Source organism: Chinchilla lanigera, unplaced genomic scaffold, assembly GCF_000276665.1.
Source record: "Chinchilla lanigera isolate Chin_1 unplaced genomic scaffold, ChiLan1.0 scaffold00080, whole genome shotgun sequence".
NCBI lineage: Eukaryota > Metazoa > Chordata > Mammalia > Rodentia > Chinchillidae > Chinchilla > Chinchilla lanigera.
Window position 1 is genome coordinate 773,251 of NW_004955481.1, and position 17,857 is coordinate 791,107.

At 40.8% G+C, this 17,857-nt stretch overlaps 1 protein-coding gene and 1 pseudogene across 2 annotated transcripts in view; one reads left to right on the plus strand and one right to left on the minus strand.

Moving 5' to 3' along the window:
• The window catches only part of Mettl16 (methyltransferase like 16), a 74,270-nt gene that overhangs the window by 11,221 nt on the left and 45,192 nt on the right, over nt 1-17,857 (plus strand). For both annotated transcript variants that reach the window (XM_005402584.1, XM_005402583.2), the window contains exon 3: nt 17,290-17,489. In XM_005402584.1, coding sequence (XP_005402641.1) covers nt 17,290-17,489 — 200 coding nt within the window. The remainder of the gene's footprint in view (nt 1-17,289; nt 17,490-17,857) is intronic.
• LOC102025686 lies at nt 7,393-9,534 on the minus strand (annotated as a pseudogene).

The window sequence follows — 17,857 nt, forward strand, 5'->3', positions numbered from 1 at the left end:
CTAATGTCCAAGTTATTTCTTATCCTATATTCTTCCTAGAATGCTGCAGAGACTAGGAATATCTTCTGTGTGATCTAAAACTTGGTGACTAGTGATGGTCTAAAGGCATATTTTTTTAAAGTATGTGTTTATTTTGCTGTGAGATAGAAAAATAATAATTTTAGAACAATGACTGGAGACTTCTAGGTGCCACTTTTGGGAGTCTGGAACAGGACGTTATAAAAGTTGGCAGTCAGGGAATGAGATAGAGCTAGTAGAACTTGTGTTACCAGTTTTTAGACCCTCCATAAATATAATCATTTACCTGCCCATCTGCAGAGTTGAACAGGGATTGGACTCATTTTTAAATCCAGAAAGGAGGCAGATATAAAATGAAGACAAAGATGCCAAGTTTTTTCTGCTTTTAGTTACTCATGGGGCATCTGCAGGCCTTGCTTCATATACAGTATCTGTACTCAGTAAAAAAAATTGAATACAGCCCATATGTGCATGCTTGTCCTATTTATTATGTTGATGTGTTAAGTACATTTAAAAATGTATGTGGAAATAGAAATTAAAATTATATTTAAGTGAGAATTATAATATTTTCTTTACATTTTCAAAGGAATCATTTGATACTTTACTTTGTGTTCAGTCTCCCTAAGCAGACTGAATTGCCAAGTTGCCATTTCTATGTTTATAACAGTCCTGCCATTGTTCTTAATGTTGTGTTACTGCAACAGATATATGAGATAAATCAGCTTGTAAAGAGGAAAGGTTTACTTTGGCTCCTGATTTTGGAGGTTGTCGTCCATGGTGGCTCTCTTCCAGTTTTGGGCCTGTGGTGAGGGAGTGCATTGTGGTTGGGAGCACTTGAATGGGGCAAAGCAGCTCACCTCATGGCCACTGGAAGCAAGAGAGGAAGGGGTTGAGGGGCTTCCTATAATCCCCATCAAGGGCACCCCTCCCTCCCTGGCCTAAAACCTCCCACTAGGCTCCTCCTTCCAATAGCATCAATCTGGGGGCTGAGTTTTAGCATAGGCCTTTGGGGTACATTACAGATCCAAACTGTAGCATTATATATATGTGAATGTTTATTTTTCCTAGTAGCTGTAGGGAAGATACAAGTTTGTTTTTCTCTCCTCTCTGTACCTACTGTGGAACTTAATTATTTAACCAAAGTCTATTGAGTAGCCACAGTTTGCTCTGTTCTAGGAAAGCTATAATAAACTAGAAAGTAGTAGTAGTTACTACCACATCTGAGTTTATATACAAGAGGGGAAGTTAGACAAATACATAAACAGTTAACTTTCAGTGTGGTAGAATCTGAGCTCTGTGCAGTAGAATCATACAGGAGGGAGATACAATCCCAGTTTTGGGATTTAGAGGATGATTTGACGCAGAAATGCTATCTTGATTGTGTTCTCAAGAAAAATAGGAGTTGGGTAAATAGAGGGATGAGTGTTCAAGTGCGGGGAGCAGCAGGGGAACTGAAAAGTTGGTCATGCTTAGGGAGTAAAGATAGAAGATGAGGCTGAGGAGGACTGTCCTTGCCATACTTTACAAGGCTCACTAAGGAGTTTGGAATTTATCTTAAGGACATAGTGTGGGGGGAGTTGTGTCTTCACAGTTACACAGAAAATACTTAATCATAGGCTGGGCATGGTGCATGCCTGTAATCCCAGCCCTCGGGAAGCTGAGGCAGGAGGATCATCGCAAGTTTGAGGCCAGTCTGAGCTACATAGTGAGTTCAAGGCCAGCCTGAACTGCATAGTGAGACCCTGTCTCAAAGAAATTTACTACTTACAGTACTAGAGGCTGGGAAGCGCCCTGTCCTGCCATCTGATGAGGGCCCTTTTGTTTTGTTTTGTTTTGTTTTTTTGGAATGGAGTCTTGCTGTGTAGTTCAGGCTGGCCTTGAACTTACTATGTAGCCCAGGCTTACCTGGAGCTCATGGCTATTCTCTTGCCTCAGTCTCTGAGTGCTGGGACTGTAGGTGTGCACCATCACACCCCATTTGATGATTGAGGGCCTTCTTGCCTTGTCCTGACATGTGAAGGAAAGCTGGGAGGGGGTTAAACCATTCCCCAAGTCTTTTTACATCGCCTTATTTCATTCAGTAGTAGAGCCCTCAGGGATGTTAATGCCCCCTCCTTTAGGCCCTACTTCCTGACTCTGTTGCCTTGGGTATTAAGTTCCCAGCACATAAATTTTAGGGGATACATTCAGTCTGTAGCACACACCTAAGAGAGAATTACAGAAAAATGATGAGAAAAATGTAAATGAGATTTCCCCCCTAAATCAGATAATGTGAAGGAAAAAAACATCAAATTGGAAAGTCAGTCTAGTTTTTACATTGATTACACTTCTTTTCAACGAATATTTTAAAAATGAAGACTCTTAGGTTTTGAAAAATACAAGAGAAACATTTTTGAACAGGCGATTGAATGTCTGGCATGGTGGTGCACACCTGTAATGCCAGCAACTTAGAGGCTGTGTCTCAAAATAAAAATAAAAAAGGGCTATGATGCAGCTCTGGTAGAGTGGCAGGTAGGAGCACCTCAGTCCAGTCCCTACAAAACTAAAGCGTAAATAAGTGCTCTACGTAATTTGGAGACATTTTCTTTTTTTTTCTACCAAAGTACACAGAAATTAACAGAGCTAACACCTTGGGGACCTTCAGAGGATCCATGCATACTAGAAGGACAACTAGATACAAATATTTTGTGTGTGATCTTGAGGAAAAAGTGTACAATCTTTAACCTATAATTTGGAACTCTACTTTTATCTAAGGTTTTTTGTTTGTTTTGTTTTAGTTTTTTTTTTTTGAGACAGGGTCTTGCGATGCAGTCTAGGCTGGCCTGTAACTGGTGGGGATCCCCTCCCGCCTCAGCCTCCCCACTACACGTGGCAGAACTTTACTTTAAAGACACGTTGACTTGGAAGAGATTGAGTGCTATAGGTAGAAGTCTAAACAATGTTAGCTTTAATGATAATTTTGAACTTTTTAAACCAATGAACAAGATTACATATTTTTTCAAACCACTTTCATATGCATATTATGTTGAGAAATGACTGAACTGGAAATCTTTCTGGGTCAGAGCCTATTTTCCCTTATTTATTAAAACTAGTATAACTATTAAAATTAGTAAAACTATTAAAACTAGATAAAAACATACTTTTTTATAGATGGTTTGATTATTACCTACCTGAATAACACTTGAGAATCATTAAAAAATAAATAACAAGATTTCTGACTAAAATGTACAGTTAACATTTTAAAAATATAAAATACATGACAATGAATGTAACTAGCAGCTGGAGATAAAGCTCATTGGCACAAGTGCCTGCCTGGCAAGTGCAAGGTCCTGAGTTAGATTCCCAGTACTAAAAAAAAAAGTAACTAAAAGTCAGAATAAAAAAATCTCATCCATAATAGCACAGAGTAACAGGCATACATTTAGCAAGAAATTCACAAAGATCTGTGTAGGTCAAATAACAGGGGGCTGGGGATGAGGGCAGGACCATCTCAAAGGACATACTGTTTACTGAATTGGAAGGCTCAATATTGTTAAAATGTCTTTTCTCCTAGTGACATATAAGGTTTTCAGAAGATAAAGTGACGTTTCTAAAGTTCAAGGAAAAAATGTTTAAAGCAAATAATCTTTTTGTTTGTTGATTAGTATTTTTTCCCCCTTGAGACAAGGTCTCACTCCATAGTTCATACTGGCCTTGAAGTTACTACATAGTCTATGCTGGCCTCAAATTCGAGGAGATCCTCTTGCCTCAGCCTCTGAGTGCTAGGATTACAGGCATGTGCCACCACAGTTGACAAAGCAAATATTCTTCAATTTAATAAAAGAGTAATGGGATGAGGAGAAGTGTTAAGGGTATAAACCTTCCCAGATATATAATTAAATGTGTTAAGTTAGAGTAATTAGTATGGTATCAGGGCAAGAAGAGACCACCAGTTGTCTGGTGCAGAGTGACATTTGGCAAAAATCCTAAGTCTATGCAGCAGAACCCCTTTGAATGTGCACATTAATAGTGGAACAATTCCTGTCACTCTACTCAGAAGGATACCTCCTAGAGGGAGTATAAATTGGTTAGGTGAGACAGGTGACTTTTCCTTCCTTTCGCAGTCTTGGCTTCTGTTTATTATAATGTGACTATCTCACAGTACTATGAATGATCAGCGAGTTTCCATTTTTTGTTTGTTTCTTTGTTTGGTTCAAGACAACATCTCACTATATAACTCAGGCTGGCTTTAGATTTGCAATCCTGCTTCAGCTTCCTGCCTTAGTCTCCTAAGTAGCTGGGATTCTAGGTGTGTTCTTCCTTTTTATAATGGCTTGGTATTGAACTCTGTAATATGTGAAAGAAGTAGCCCCGAAATATCAACTGAATTAATGATGGAGAAGAAATATCATGCACATTAGTCCTGAGCTGGCTGGAGTGGCATTCATTTGTTTAGCTCTTAAGCGCTCTCTTCAGGGAAGCAGGGGTTGTTGTGGAAAAAAAGAGGTGCTTTCAAGTCTGTCGTCCTAAGTAGTGGTCTTGAGGGCACCACTTATCAACTATGAGATTTTAGAGAATTTTTTAAGTTTTGTTGAGACTAAGTGCCTTACCTAAAAAGAGGGTTAAGCTGGACTTTTATTTTTTTTCTTTCTGAGACAGGGTTTCACTATGCAATTCAGGCTGGCCTTGAGCTCACTTTGTAGCATAGGCTGGACTCACATTCACAGCAGTCCTCCTATCACAGCCTCCTGAGTGCTGGGATTACAGGCGTGTGCCTCTACTCCTGGCTAAGCAGCTCGGATGTGTTGACAGGCACCTGTAATCCTAGCTCTCTGGGGAGGCTGAGGAAGGAGGATCACAAACTTGATCCCAGCCCAGGTGACTTAGTGAGACCCTATCTCAAAATTTAAAATAAAATATGGGCTGGGAATGTAATTCCTTGCGGAGACCCTGGGTCCAGTCCTCAATTCCCTCCATCCCTGCCGTACACACCAAGAGTTACAAGGATGTAGTTTGGATGGTGGTTTTAAGGGTAGCCATAATGTCTAGTGACTTATGTGTTGTAGACACTTCGCTGATGGTGCTCATGTTGTAATTAAGTGTAGTATAATTAAGGGGGTGAGTATTGCTGATGTGATTTCTCTTTTTGTTTTCTTCCTTGTACTTGTTACTTCTCTGCTATAATAATATTTAATTTTTGTCTTGTATTTTGAGACAGGGTCTCACTATGTAGTTCAGGCTGGCCTTGAACCCACTATGTAGTCCAGGCTGACCTCAAAATCATAGCAATCCTTCTGCCTAAACCTCCCAAGTGCTGGGATTGCAGGTGTGCACCACCAGGCCTGGCTATCTTTATTATAATCATCACAGACTTTACAATTAGATTTTAGCTTATACTTTTTCACAGTAACCAGCCCATAGGGACAATCTACAGTTTTTACATGAGTTCTGTGAGTTGAGCTTGAATGGATTTTGTTTCTAAATCAAAGATCCTGTACTGACAGGTTTGGTCATTTGGAATGACATTTTTAGTTGGATTTTTTTTTTTTTTTTTTTGAGGCAAGATCTTGCTCTGTAGTTCAGACTGGCCTGGACTCATTGTGTAGCCCAGGCTGACCATAAACTCACGGTGATCCTCCTGCCTCAGCCTCCCAGCTGCTGGAATTATAGGTGTGTGCTACCACCTTAATGATGATCTAGTGACTAGAAACCAGTGTTAGTGAGGTTGGGAGGCTTTGGCCTTTGTCATTGTTACATAGATTCAGTTTCTTCCGTGTTAAAATGATTGTTATTTCAGCTATAGATTACAGAAGTGTATCCTTCCAAAATCCATCTGTAGTTGGGTGTGGTGGCACACATTTGTAATCCCAGCCACTCAGGAGGCTGAGGCAGGAGGATTGCTGTGAGTTTGAGGCCAGGCTGGGCTACATATTGAGTTCAAGGCCAGCCTGGACTATGGAGGGAGATCCTGTCTCAAAAAAACAGGAACAAAACAAAATCTAGAAAACAAAATCCATCTATACTGGTAATACAGTATTTTTCATTTTTCAGTAGCAGAGCAGGAGTCATTCTGAGGAGATGGAACATCAGCCTGTTGACAGTAGGCTATTTTGTGAAGCAAGATGTGTCAAACAAACAACAAAGACTGATGGAATGAATAAATTGCTGATTTCCACATGAGAGCTAATTTTAGTTCCCTGGTCTCCCTGTGATCTTAGAAATGAGAGTAAAAAAAGATCTTGCCTGTGTTCAGAATTTTGAATGTCCCAGGTTGCTAGTGTGACCTAGATACTTAACTAGTAAAGTTGAATAGCTAGACTTTGTCCTACTAAAGGATTTCCAGCACTTCGATGACTGTCTGCCTTTTCTTAGAAGTAAAAAGTGAATATTCATTTTCCTAGCAAAGCCTAAGAATCACCTCTCCCGTCAAGTTTCAGTTCATTTCCTTCAGTGAAACTTACCTCTGCTTATTGTCTTATATTTTCAGGTGATTCGGGTGATTATTTATAAATATTTTTGAGTAATATACTGTTTGTATAAACAATTCCATGTAAAAGCCCAAGGAAAGCGAAGAATATTTCTGTTTCTCTTGTCCCCAAATGTCTCATGAAGCTATGTGATGAATGCTGCAGTTCGGGGGATTGCTGTCACAGTTGAAAATGTCCTAGGTTGGTTGTCAACAGAATTGGCCCTCTGTCATGGAAAGCAAGTAGTCTGAAACCAAGGCCCTATTTTCCTTTTTAAAAAACAGGTTTTGTTTTTTTGTTTTTTTAATGGTGCAGACTTTATATAGATCCCTTAATGGGAAAATTGCAAAAATGTAACCTTCCTAACATTTATAATGATAATGTTGCATATAGAAAAGAAAAAAGTTACAGTTCTTCCACCTCAAAAGATGAATTACTTTGCTAGTGTTCTTTACTGTGCCCTTGTCCCTATTCTTATCTTTATGGTTGTATTGTATAGAGACATAGTTTTTTTTTTTTTTTTTCTAAATGGTGCCAATTTTAAATAGTTTTTTTTTTTAAGACATTGCATTTTCCACTTATAATACAGTGTCATGTTATCTTTTCCCTGTGCACATGTTCCACATTCAAGTATTGAGAAGAGCCATTACTTTTTTTTTTTTTTTTTGGTCTTTTTGAGACAGAGTCTCGCTATGCAGTTCAGGATGGCCTTGAGCTCACTTTGTAGCCCAGACTGGCTTTGAACTCACAGTGATCCTCCTGCCTCAGCCTCCCAAGTGCTGGGATTACAGGTGTGCACCACCACGCCCAGCTCCAGTACTTTTTATAGCAGTTAAACTTTTAAAAACTACCACAGAGTTTACCACAAATTTGGGTCCTTCAGTGTTTCATTATGTGGAACAATGCTAAATCTATACTTGAGGTTGGCTTAATCAAGTTCCACCATGATGGGCCCTGAGGAAGCACCACTGGAGAGAGGAGCTCCCCGACCAGAGGGAGGTGCTGCCCGACGGGCAGCCCCAGGCCTCGCTCCGGGCGTGCCACCTGCACTCTGGCACAGCTTGGTGATGATGAGATTGCAGACTTTCTCCAGCTCCTTCTGCTGATGTTCAGATTCTTCTCTGCACTCTGATTCTTATCCAGCCAGTTGATAATTTCGTCACCCTTGTCAAGAATCTTCTATCTTCATCGCTGATCTTGCCCTGACATTTCCCATCAACAGTTGCTTTTATGCTGAAAGCATACGACTCCAGTGAACTCTTGGAGGACACCTTGTCCCTTCAGCTTTGTACCTCTCTGCCTGCTGGACCATATGTTCCATGTCCTCCTGGCTCAGATGACCTTTGTCATGAGTGATGTTAATCTTGTTCTCTTTTCCTGTACTTTTGTCTACAGCAGAGACGTGGAGGATGCCATTGGCATCAGTAGCAAAAGTGACCTTAATCTGAGCAACACCACAGGGTGCAAGAGGTGTGCCTGTGAGTTCAGACTTGCCAAGCAGGTTGTTGTCCTTGGTCATGGCATGCTCACCTCCATTTACCTGAATGCGCACACCAGCCATAAGCAATAGCAGCAGCTAGTGGCTCCCTGATAATTCTAAGTATTTTGAGACTAGCAGTTGTTCCATCATCTTTGGTGCCTGGTGCTGAGAGTCGTTGTCAGAGTAGGTGGGGAAGGTCTGGTCTGCTTGGTAGGAGTGGTAGTATTGCGCTGGATGAGGACAGTCACAGCTCTACCAGCAGTTTCAGTACCAAGGGAAAGAGGAGTAACATCTAAGAGCAGCAAATCCTGAACATTTTCAGACTTGTCTCCAGACAGAATGGCTATCTGAATAGCTGCACCATAAGTAACAGCCTCATCAGGGTTAATGTTCTTCTCCATGCCAAAGTCTTGTGGAAGCATCTGGATCTTGGGAATACAGGTAGAACCCCCTACCAGAACCATGTCACAGAACTATGACTTGTCAAGTTTGTTATCTTAGAAAGCCTAAGGGTCCAGTGCCATGGAACAGGTCAGCATTCAACCCTTCAAATGAGGGCGAGCAATGGAGGGAATCCTTCATAGAGGGAATCAGTGTCAGTACTAGCTCAGATGCTGGAAGAGAGGGTTTTCTTAGCACATTCACATGCAATACAGATACAGTGGACAGCTCTCTGATTCTCACTGATGTCCTTCTGATGCTTGCGCTTGAACTCTACAATAAAATGGTTGACCATTTGGTTGTCAAAGTGTTCTCCACCCAAGTGGGCATCTCCAGCTGTAGATTTGACCTTGAAGATTCCATCTTCAATATTGAAGATTGACACATCAAAAGTGCCGCCTCCTAAATAAAAAATCAGCACATTTGCAGGGCATGGTGGCACATGCCTGTAATCCCAGCACTCAGGAGGCTGAGGCAGGGGGATTGCCATGAGTTTGATAACAGCCTGTACTACACAGGGAGACCCTGTCTCAAAAAAAAAAAAAAAAAATCACATTTCTTTCAGCTCCAGCTTTTTTGTCTAAGCCATAAGCAATAGCAGCAGCTGTTGGCTTACTGATAATTCTAAGAACTTTGAGACTAGCAGTGGTTCCAGCATCTTTGGTTGCCTGATGCTGAGAGTTGTCAAAGTAAACTGGCAGAGTGACCACAGCATTGGTAACATTCTTCCCAAGGTGAGCTTCTGTAATTTCTTTCATCTTTGTCAGCACCGTAGAAGACACTCCTCTGGATAGAAACGCTTGAGACTGTTTGTATCCCCCTTGACTCTGTGCTATAATCCTTTTCCATAGACCTATGGAAGCTGTGGTGCTGTACATCCGTGTTAGGTTTCCTGTTGGTAGACAAATACCTGACACCCCACAGCCTGCAGGAGAGGGTTAATTTGGCTCGTAGTTTCAGTGGGTGCATTCCACGGTCAGCTGGCTCCAAGGCAGGAACATCATAGAAGGGCTGGGGAGCAAAGCTGCTTAGTTCAGGGTAGCTCGGAAGTAAGGCAGGGGAGCAGGGCCAGAGAGGAAGGGGCCAGGGATCACATACAGTACCCAGGTGACTGCCTCCATGATTCATCCAGGTGCACCCAGAAGTGTGTGTTCCTAATCCCCCACGCATTTCTTTGTTTGTTTGTTTTTTGTCTTTTCTGAGGCAGGGTCTCGCTATGCAGTTCAGGCTGGCCTTGAGCTCACTTTGTAGCCCAGGTTGGTCTCGAACTCACAACAGTCCTCCTGCCTCAGCCTTCTAAGTGCTGGGATTGCAGGTGTGGGCCACCACGCCCTGCTCCCCCACGCATTTCTTAATCCAGTCAAGTTGACATACAGTTAGCCATCACAGTATCCACATAAGAGAATGCTGTACACTCAGTAAAAAGAGAACGGCTAGGCTCATCCACAGTCTTGTGTGAAGAGGGTTCCTCTGTATTAAGTTTTCTGAAGATGACATTATATGAAATATGTATATTCAAATATAAAAATACTAGGTGTATGAAATTTCCCATCCCATTCACTCACTTGTAATCAAAGGTGGTTCTTACCTTTCCAGATTTTTTTTCTCAGTTATACACCTACTAAGTCTTTCAATACTGTTTTTATAAGAATGCTGTCAAGCCGGGCGTGGTGGCACACGCCTGTAATCCCAGCACTCGGGAGGCTGAGGCAGGAGGATCGTTTGGAGTTTGAGGCCAGCCTGGGCTACAAAGTGAGCTCAAGGGCACCCTGAACTGCATAGTGAGACCCTGTTTCAAAAAGACCAAAAAAAAAAAAAAAAAATGCAGTCAATACAGAGATAAGCTTCTATTCACACCTTTTTTCTTTTTAATTGCTTATTTGATCTATACGGGTGGTAAAGTTAAAAAAAGAGACATTTTCCTCAGTAAGTTTTCTGGATCAGAGAGTTGAACACTTGGAAAGGATATCAGTACAGTACACAGAATAATAATTTAAGGCCATTTAATTTTTTTGTGTGGTAAGAGACGCATAATAAGCTGGGTGTGGTGGTGATGCCTGCAATCCCAGCACTTGGTAGACTGAGGTAGGAGGGTCGTCATCGCGAGTTTGAGGCCAGCCTGGCTCCACAGTGAGTTCAAAGCCAGCCTGGACTATATAGTGAGTCCCTGTCTCAAAAACAACAATAACATCCCCCCCGCAACAGAATTTACCATCTTAACCACTTTTCAGTGTATGGTAGCATTAACTATACGTTCACTGTTATGTACCAGATCCCAGGACCTTTTCATCTGAAAAAACGGAAACTACCAATTGAAGACGACCCCCGTTTCCTACCCTTCCTCCCCAGTAACCACTGTTCGACTTCTGTTTGTAAGGCGTTGACTACGTTAAGTTAGGCATGTGGGTATATACCTGTAAATGGCAAGCCAAGGCTGAATCCAAGCCCAGCCTGGGAAACTTAGTGACTTGGCAAGACCCTATGTCATAATTAAAGATAAAAAAAAAAAGAAAAGAATTTCACTACTTTGGATTTCTTATGTAATTGGAATCATGTAGTATTTTACTTTTTGTGACTCCCTTCTTTCAGCATAATGTCCTCCAGGTTTGTCCCTGTTGTAGCATATGACAGATTTCTGTCTTTTTGAAAGGCTAGGTAAATGCCATTGTATATGTATACTACATTTTTTTTAATCCACTGATGGTCATTAAGTTGCTTCCACCTCATGGCTGTTGTGAATAATGTTGCAACAGACATAAGTATGCACACTTCTCTTTGAGAGCTTGTTTCAGTTCTTTTATTCCCCATTTTTATATAGAAATTACGTATATTTAAGGTACACAATGTGATGTTTTGACATGCAGAATATACTTATAGTACACAGTTATCTGATTATTGCAGCCAAACTAATTAACATGTCTCTCTACATAGTTACCTTTTTGTTTTGGTGGTGAGAATACTTACAATGTACTCTAGCAGGTATCAGATATATAATACAGTGTTACTATGCTGTACATTAGCTTTCTGGAATTTGCTCATCTATAACTGAAACTTTGTACCTATTGACAACATCTCCCTACTCCCCTCCCTTTTATTTTATTTTATTTTTTTTTTGTCTTTTTGAGACAGAGTCTCACTATGCAGTTCAGGCTGGCCTTGAACTCACTTTGTAGCCCAGGATGGCCTTAAACTTGCAAAGATCCTCCTGCCTCAGCCTCCCGAGTGCTGGGATTAAAGGCATGCATCACACCTGACCCTACTCCCCTTTTGCCTGTAGCCACCTTTCTACACTGTACTTCTGTGAATTCAACTTTAAACTTTTTACTTAAATTTATGAGATGCGGTCTTACGTCATTGCTCAGTCTGCCTGTGAACTGCTGACCTCAAGTGATTCTCCTGCCTTCGCTTCCCAAGGCTTACATCACTGTGCCTGGCAAATTCAACTGTTTTAGATTCTACATGCAAGTGAGGTCATACAGAATCTGTCCTCTGCATCTGGCTTATTTCACTTAATGTCCTCCAGGTTCGTTCATGTTGTAAGTAGCAGGAAACGTCTTACTGCTTTCCTCAGTAGCTACCCGGTTTTACATTCCCATCAACTGTGTACAAGGGTTTCAATTTTGCCACATTCTCATCTACACTTGTCATTTATTTTTTGGTAGTGCCTGTCCCATATCCTCACACCCCAATACTTTCATATCCCCATGTAGTTTAGGCTGGTCTTGAACTCACTGAGAAGCCCAGGTTGGCCTCGAACCATGGTGATCCTCCTGCCTCAGCCTCCCAAGTGCTGGTATGACAGGTGTGTGCCACCACACCCAGCATTTCATTTGTTTATTGAGATATATTCACATACTGTAAGATTCATTCTTTTAAATTGTACAATTTAGTTTTTAGTGTGTTGACAGAATCGTATAACCATCACTGCTGTCTCATTTCTGAACTTTGTTCAGTTTTGCAGCCAGTTTAGTCTTACTTCCTCATTTTCACTGTCCCTTTTTGTCCTTGTCGAACTATAATATGAATTTCCTTCATGGTTAGTGATGGCACCTGCTTGACTGAGGTGATGTCTGTGTGATTTTTTTTCATTTCTTAAGGTGGTAACTGTGAGTTCCTATTTCTTCTTCATAAGTGATAATTTGTAGCAAAATACTTTGAGGCTATGAAATCCTGTTTCTCATCAAACTTTTACCCATTATTTTTAGCATCCACTGATAATTTGTACCAGAAACAATTAGCATAGTGATTGTCAAATGTAATTTTCTAACTCCTTCATCACTTTTACATTTATTAATTATCATTAAGCTACTGTAAAGCTTCCGCCCAATTTAATTATCTATTTATAAAAGTATGGACTCATACTTTTTTTATTCTGTGGGCTGTAATCCCTTGTTAGCATGCTTCAGACACATTGTCCCAGATTTGGTCAGTGGAAGTCCCGTTAAGCTGGCTCCAATGTACTTCTGACTTGCCCCCATCTTTTTTGAGCGTGTCCCATTTTCTGGTACAATAAAGTCTGATGGGCTTCTCTTGTGCTTTTCCTGTTCCAGCCTAGTAACAGCTCCTTAATCACGGAACTCTTAATTCCTTGGGGTGGGCAGCAGCATTTAGAAATCAAGATATCTCGCACTAGGTGTGCTCACTGCTGTGGTGTGTCACTGCTTCTGGGCACTTAACTGTATTTCTTTCTGAAACGTGATCTTGCTGTGTAGCCCAGGCTGGCCTCAAACTCACAGTGGTCGTCATCCTTAGCCTCCCAAGTGCTGGCATTACAGGTGTGCTCCACCTTGCCTGGCCTGACTCTTAAGACTTTCTGAAAAGAGTAGATTGTTCTATCTGACAACCACTGGTTGTTGGGTTTTCAGCGTGTGTTCCATAGCGTTACTGGATACTTACCGTCACTCAACAACAAAAAATTTGTCATGGCATAAGACCGAGAGGTAACAGAAGCACTTACTATTGTTCAGTTATCCTGTCTGGCTTTTTTTGGGGTGGTGGTGGTCGTGTTACTGGTGGTTGAACCTGGGACCGTTGCATGCCAGGCAAATGCTTTACTAAGATACCTCTCTGGCCCTTTCATGAAGTTTAATTTTGAATATTCCCCTTGGTCAACCATTCTAGTTAGAAAGATCCTCATATTGACTCCCTTAATTTTATAGATGAGAGCTGGGCAGGGTGGCGCACACCTGTAATCCCAGCACTCAGGAGGCTGAGGCAGGAGTATCGTTGTGAGCTCAAGGCCAGCCTCAACTGCATAGCAAGACCCTGTCTCAAAAAAAAAAAAAAAATTATAGATGAAAAAAACAGACTTAAGAACTGCAGTGATTTCCTTAAATCCATGGCTGCCTAGTTACAGAGCCAACGTTAGGCTACAGGTCACCTATATCCCATGCTAGAACACTTTTTACTGTGGGTCCTGAAGGGAACTTGAGTCATTGGTACCTACCTGAAGTTTCCAGTGCTAAGTGGCGGTAGCAGTGCTCCTTCCATCTTGGTACTTATGCATCTAGATGGACATTTCATTCTTAACCAAGTTTTCAAGTGATCGATCATTTGATAACTGAGAAGGGAACCGAAAAGAAGAGGAGACAGATCGGAAGGTGAGGATGCCTAGCTGTGTGACCGAACAGTGGGTCGCCAGTGTTCTAAGCAACTTCAAGCTCTTTCTGCATTTCATAGTTCCATCCATAATTTCTGTTCTCTCTTCTCACCACCCTGTTTATAAATAAGTCTTATTTATTTTCTCTTTTAAGATTTTCATCTTAGCATCATTTAAACATCAAAATACTTACATCTGTAAAAGTTAAATATACGGTATGATCCATTTCTAGGTGACTACCCAAGAGAAATGAAAACATGTTTCTACATAAAGACGTGTATGTTTGTAGCATTGTTCATGACCACCCCCCCACCTCCACCCCTCAAAAATCCAGATGTCCGTTTTATGATGAAAGGGAAACAGCTGGGCGTGGTGGCACATGCCTGTAATCCCAGCACTCAGGAGGCTGAGGCTGGAGGATCATTCCAAGTTCGAGACTAGCATGGGCTACAAAGTGAGTTCAAGTCCAGTCTGAACTGCGTAGCAAGATCCTGTCACAAAAGACAAAAAAAAAAAATTAAAGAAAAGAAAGGGAAAGCAAAGTATTTTTTTTTTTTAACAAAAAATTGGATTACAGGCATGTGCCACCACGCCCAGCTTTGAGTAGAAAATTAATTATATTCCCTATCATATGCGGTGCTGACTGCTGTATATAACTGTGTATATGTCAAAAGACAAAATGAGCATCTAAAAGATGACTTTTTTCCTTTTTCTTTTTGGAGACAGGATCTTGCTGCATAGTTCAGACTGGCCTTGAGCTCAATTTTATGTAGCCCAGGCTGTCTTCAGACACTTGGCTATCCTTGTGCCTCAGCATCCTGAGTGCTGGGATTATAGGCATGCACCACCACATCTGGTTAAAAACAAAAACAAAAACTTTTTTTTGTACACCACTAATGAACTAGTTGAGAAAAAAATCAGGAAAATAATTCCATTTTAAACTCTAGGAGTCAACGAAAATCACAGCCAGGGATATAGTTCAGCGGCATAGCGCCTACCTGGTAAGTACAAGGTCCTGAGTTCGATTCCCTGTACCAATAATTGCAGAACACTAAAGAGAGAAATTGAAGAAAACACTAGAAGATGGAAAGACCTGCCTTGTTCATGGATCAGTGGAATTAATATTGTCATAATGACCATGTTGCCAAAAGCAGCCCACAGATACAGTGTAATCTCCATCAAAATTCCAATGACATTCTTCATAGAACTAGAAAAATCCTAAAATTCATGTGGAAACACAAAAAACCTAGACTAAATACCCAAAGCAATTCCTAAGGAAAAAGAGCAAGGCTGGAGGCATCACAATACCTAATTTCAAATTACAGTACAAAGCCATAGTAACAAAAATAGCATGGTACTGGTGCAAAAATAGACATGCAGACCAATGGGATAGGCTAGAGAAGTCAAAAATAAACCCATTCAGCTAACAACCATCTAATTCTTTTTTTTGGTTTTTCTCCGGTACCGGGAACTGAACTCACGACCTTGCGCTTGCCAGGCAAGCGCTTTGCCGCTGAGCTAAATCCCCAGCCCCACAACCATCTAATTCTTGACAAAGGAGCCAGAAACAAGTGTTGGAGAAAAGATAGGCTCTTTAACAAATGATGTTGGGAAAGCTGGATATCCATATGTAGAAGATTAAAACTAGATCCCTTTCTCTTGTCTTGTATAAAAATCAATTCAAAATGAACCAAAGACCTAAGTATAAGACCTGAAACTTTATCCTGGTGTGGGAGAATGGGTGTGAATTCGAGGCCAGCCTGAACTACACAGTGAGATTCTGTTTGAAAAACAAAAGAAAACAAAACAACTGAAACTTTGAAACTGATAGAAGAAAAAATAGGGAGATGCTTGAAGCCATAGGCCCAAGGCACAAACTTCCTGACTAGGACTTCAGCAGCACAGGAGTTACAGTGTTAGCAAAAATCAGTAGGTGGGACTACATCAAATTAGAAAGCATGTGCTCAGCAAAGGAAACAACTAACAGGAAGGAAGAGGCAACCTATACAATGAGAGAAAATTTTTGCCAGCTGTTCTTCTTACAGGATTAATATCAGAAATATATAAGGAGCTCAAAAACTTAACACCAAAAAGATCAAATAGTCCGGTTAATACATGGGCAAATGAATACTCTTTGAAAGAAGTACAATGGCTAATAAGTGTATCAGAAAATGTTCAACATTTTTAACCAATAGGGAAATGCAGATCAAAACTACATTGAGATTCCATCTCATCCCGGTCAGAATGGCTGTCATCAAGAATACAGAAAAAAAACATGCAAGAGTGCAGGGGAAGAAGGAACTCTTCTGCATTTCTGGTGGGAATATATATTAGTAGAGCCACTATAGAAATCAGTGTGGAAGTGTCCCAAAAACTAAAACTAGAGCTACCATTTGATCGAACCATACCACTCTTTACCTTTTTTTTGGGTAATGGGAATCGAACTCAGGACCTTGTGCTTGCCAGGCAGGCAGGCACTTGTGCCACTGAGCTATATCCCCGGCCCTACTACTCTTTAGTCTGTACTCATAGGAAATAAAATCAGCATAATATAGGGATACCTGCATACCTATGTTTAATGTAGCACAATTCACAGTAGCTGAGATATGGAACCAGCCTAGGTGCCTGTTAACAGATGAATGGATAGTATATATACACAATGGAATTATTTAGCTATAAAGAAGTACGAAATTATGTCATTTGCATAAAAATGGATGAACTAGATAGCACATTAAGCAAAATAAGCCAGACTCAGACAGATATCACGTGTTCCTTCTAATATGTGGACTCTAAAACAGATGACATGAGAGTGGAAAGGGGGATTTATTTTTTTGTTGTTTGTGTGCTTATTGAGACAGGGCTTTTTGGTGTTATTTAGGCTGGTCTTACACTCACTGTGTAGCCCAAGCTGGCCTGGAACTCAGCGCTTCTCCTTCCTTGGCCTCCTGAGTGCTGGGGGGTTAGAAGCAAGTGCCACCACTCCTGGCCCCTGGGAGCCTGGAGGTTATTATTAGACAAGAAGAAAGAAATAAAGGTGGGGATGGGGTCAGGCAGGATAATGGGGAAGGTAGATATGTTCAGAATATGGCATGCTTAAAAGTTCCACATTAAAACGCAATGTTTTAAAAAATTAATAGGTACTAAAATATTTTTTAAAAATATTTTTTAAAAGACACTTGTTAAGTTTAGTTAAGTAAATAATAAATATTGGTGTGTGAGCTCTAGGGCATGTTAACTGACATTTGGTATTGCCTGGCTGCTGTAGAACTTATACATTTTAATTTCTTTTTTTCTCTACCCTTCAGTCTTAATTTTAAAGATCCTGAAGCAGTCAGAGCTTTGACTTGTACTCTCTTAAGGGAAGACTTTGGACTTTCTATTGATATTCCTTTGGAGAGACTAATTCCCACGGTTCCTCTGAGACTCAACTATATTCACTGGGTGGAAGATCTGATTGGTCACCAGGACACTGACAAGACTCCACTTCGAAGAGGAATTGACATAGGTATATAGTTTTCGATTCTGTTTGCACTCAGCGTAAGTGACACAGGTTTTGCAAAGTCAAATGCTTTATTAACTTCTCTACTGGGTATTTGTTGTGTGAAAGCTGGCCAGAAGTACGACTTCTGTTATTGTGGGCACCAGGGCTTTTCTGCCATTGTTTTCTCTTGGGAAGGGGTTGTCTGCACCAAACAGGAAGCAAGTGGGTAAGAGATGTGCAGATCAAAAGTGAGGCCATTACTAGTTAGCTTTTCATACTCCTAGGTTGATGTTTGTGTCTGTTCAGCATTGTCTTTACTCTGAGTCATTTAATGTCAGTATAATGGTCTTCATACTGAGATTTTGAGGAGATGGCTATTTATTTTAAAAAAT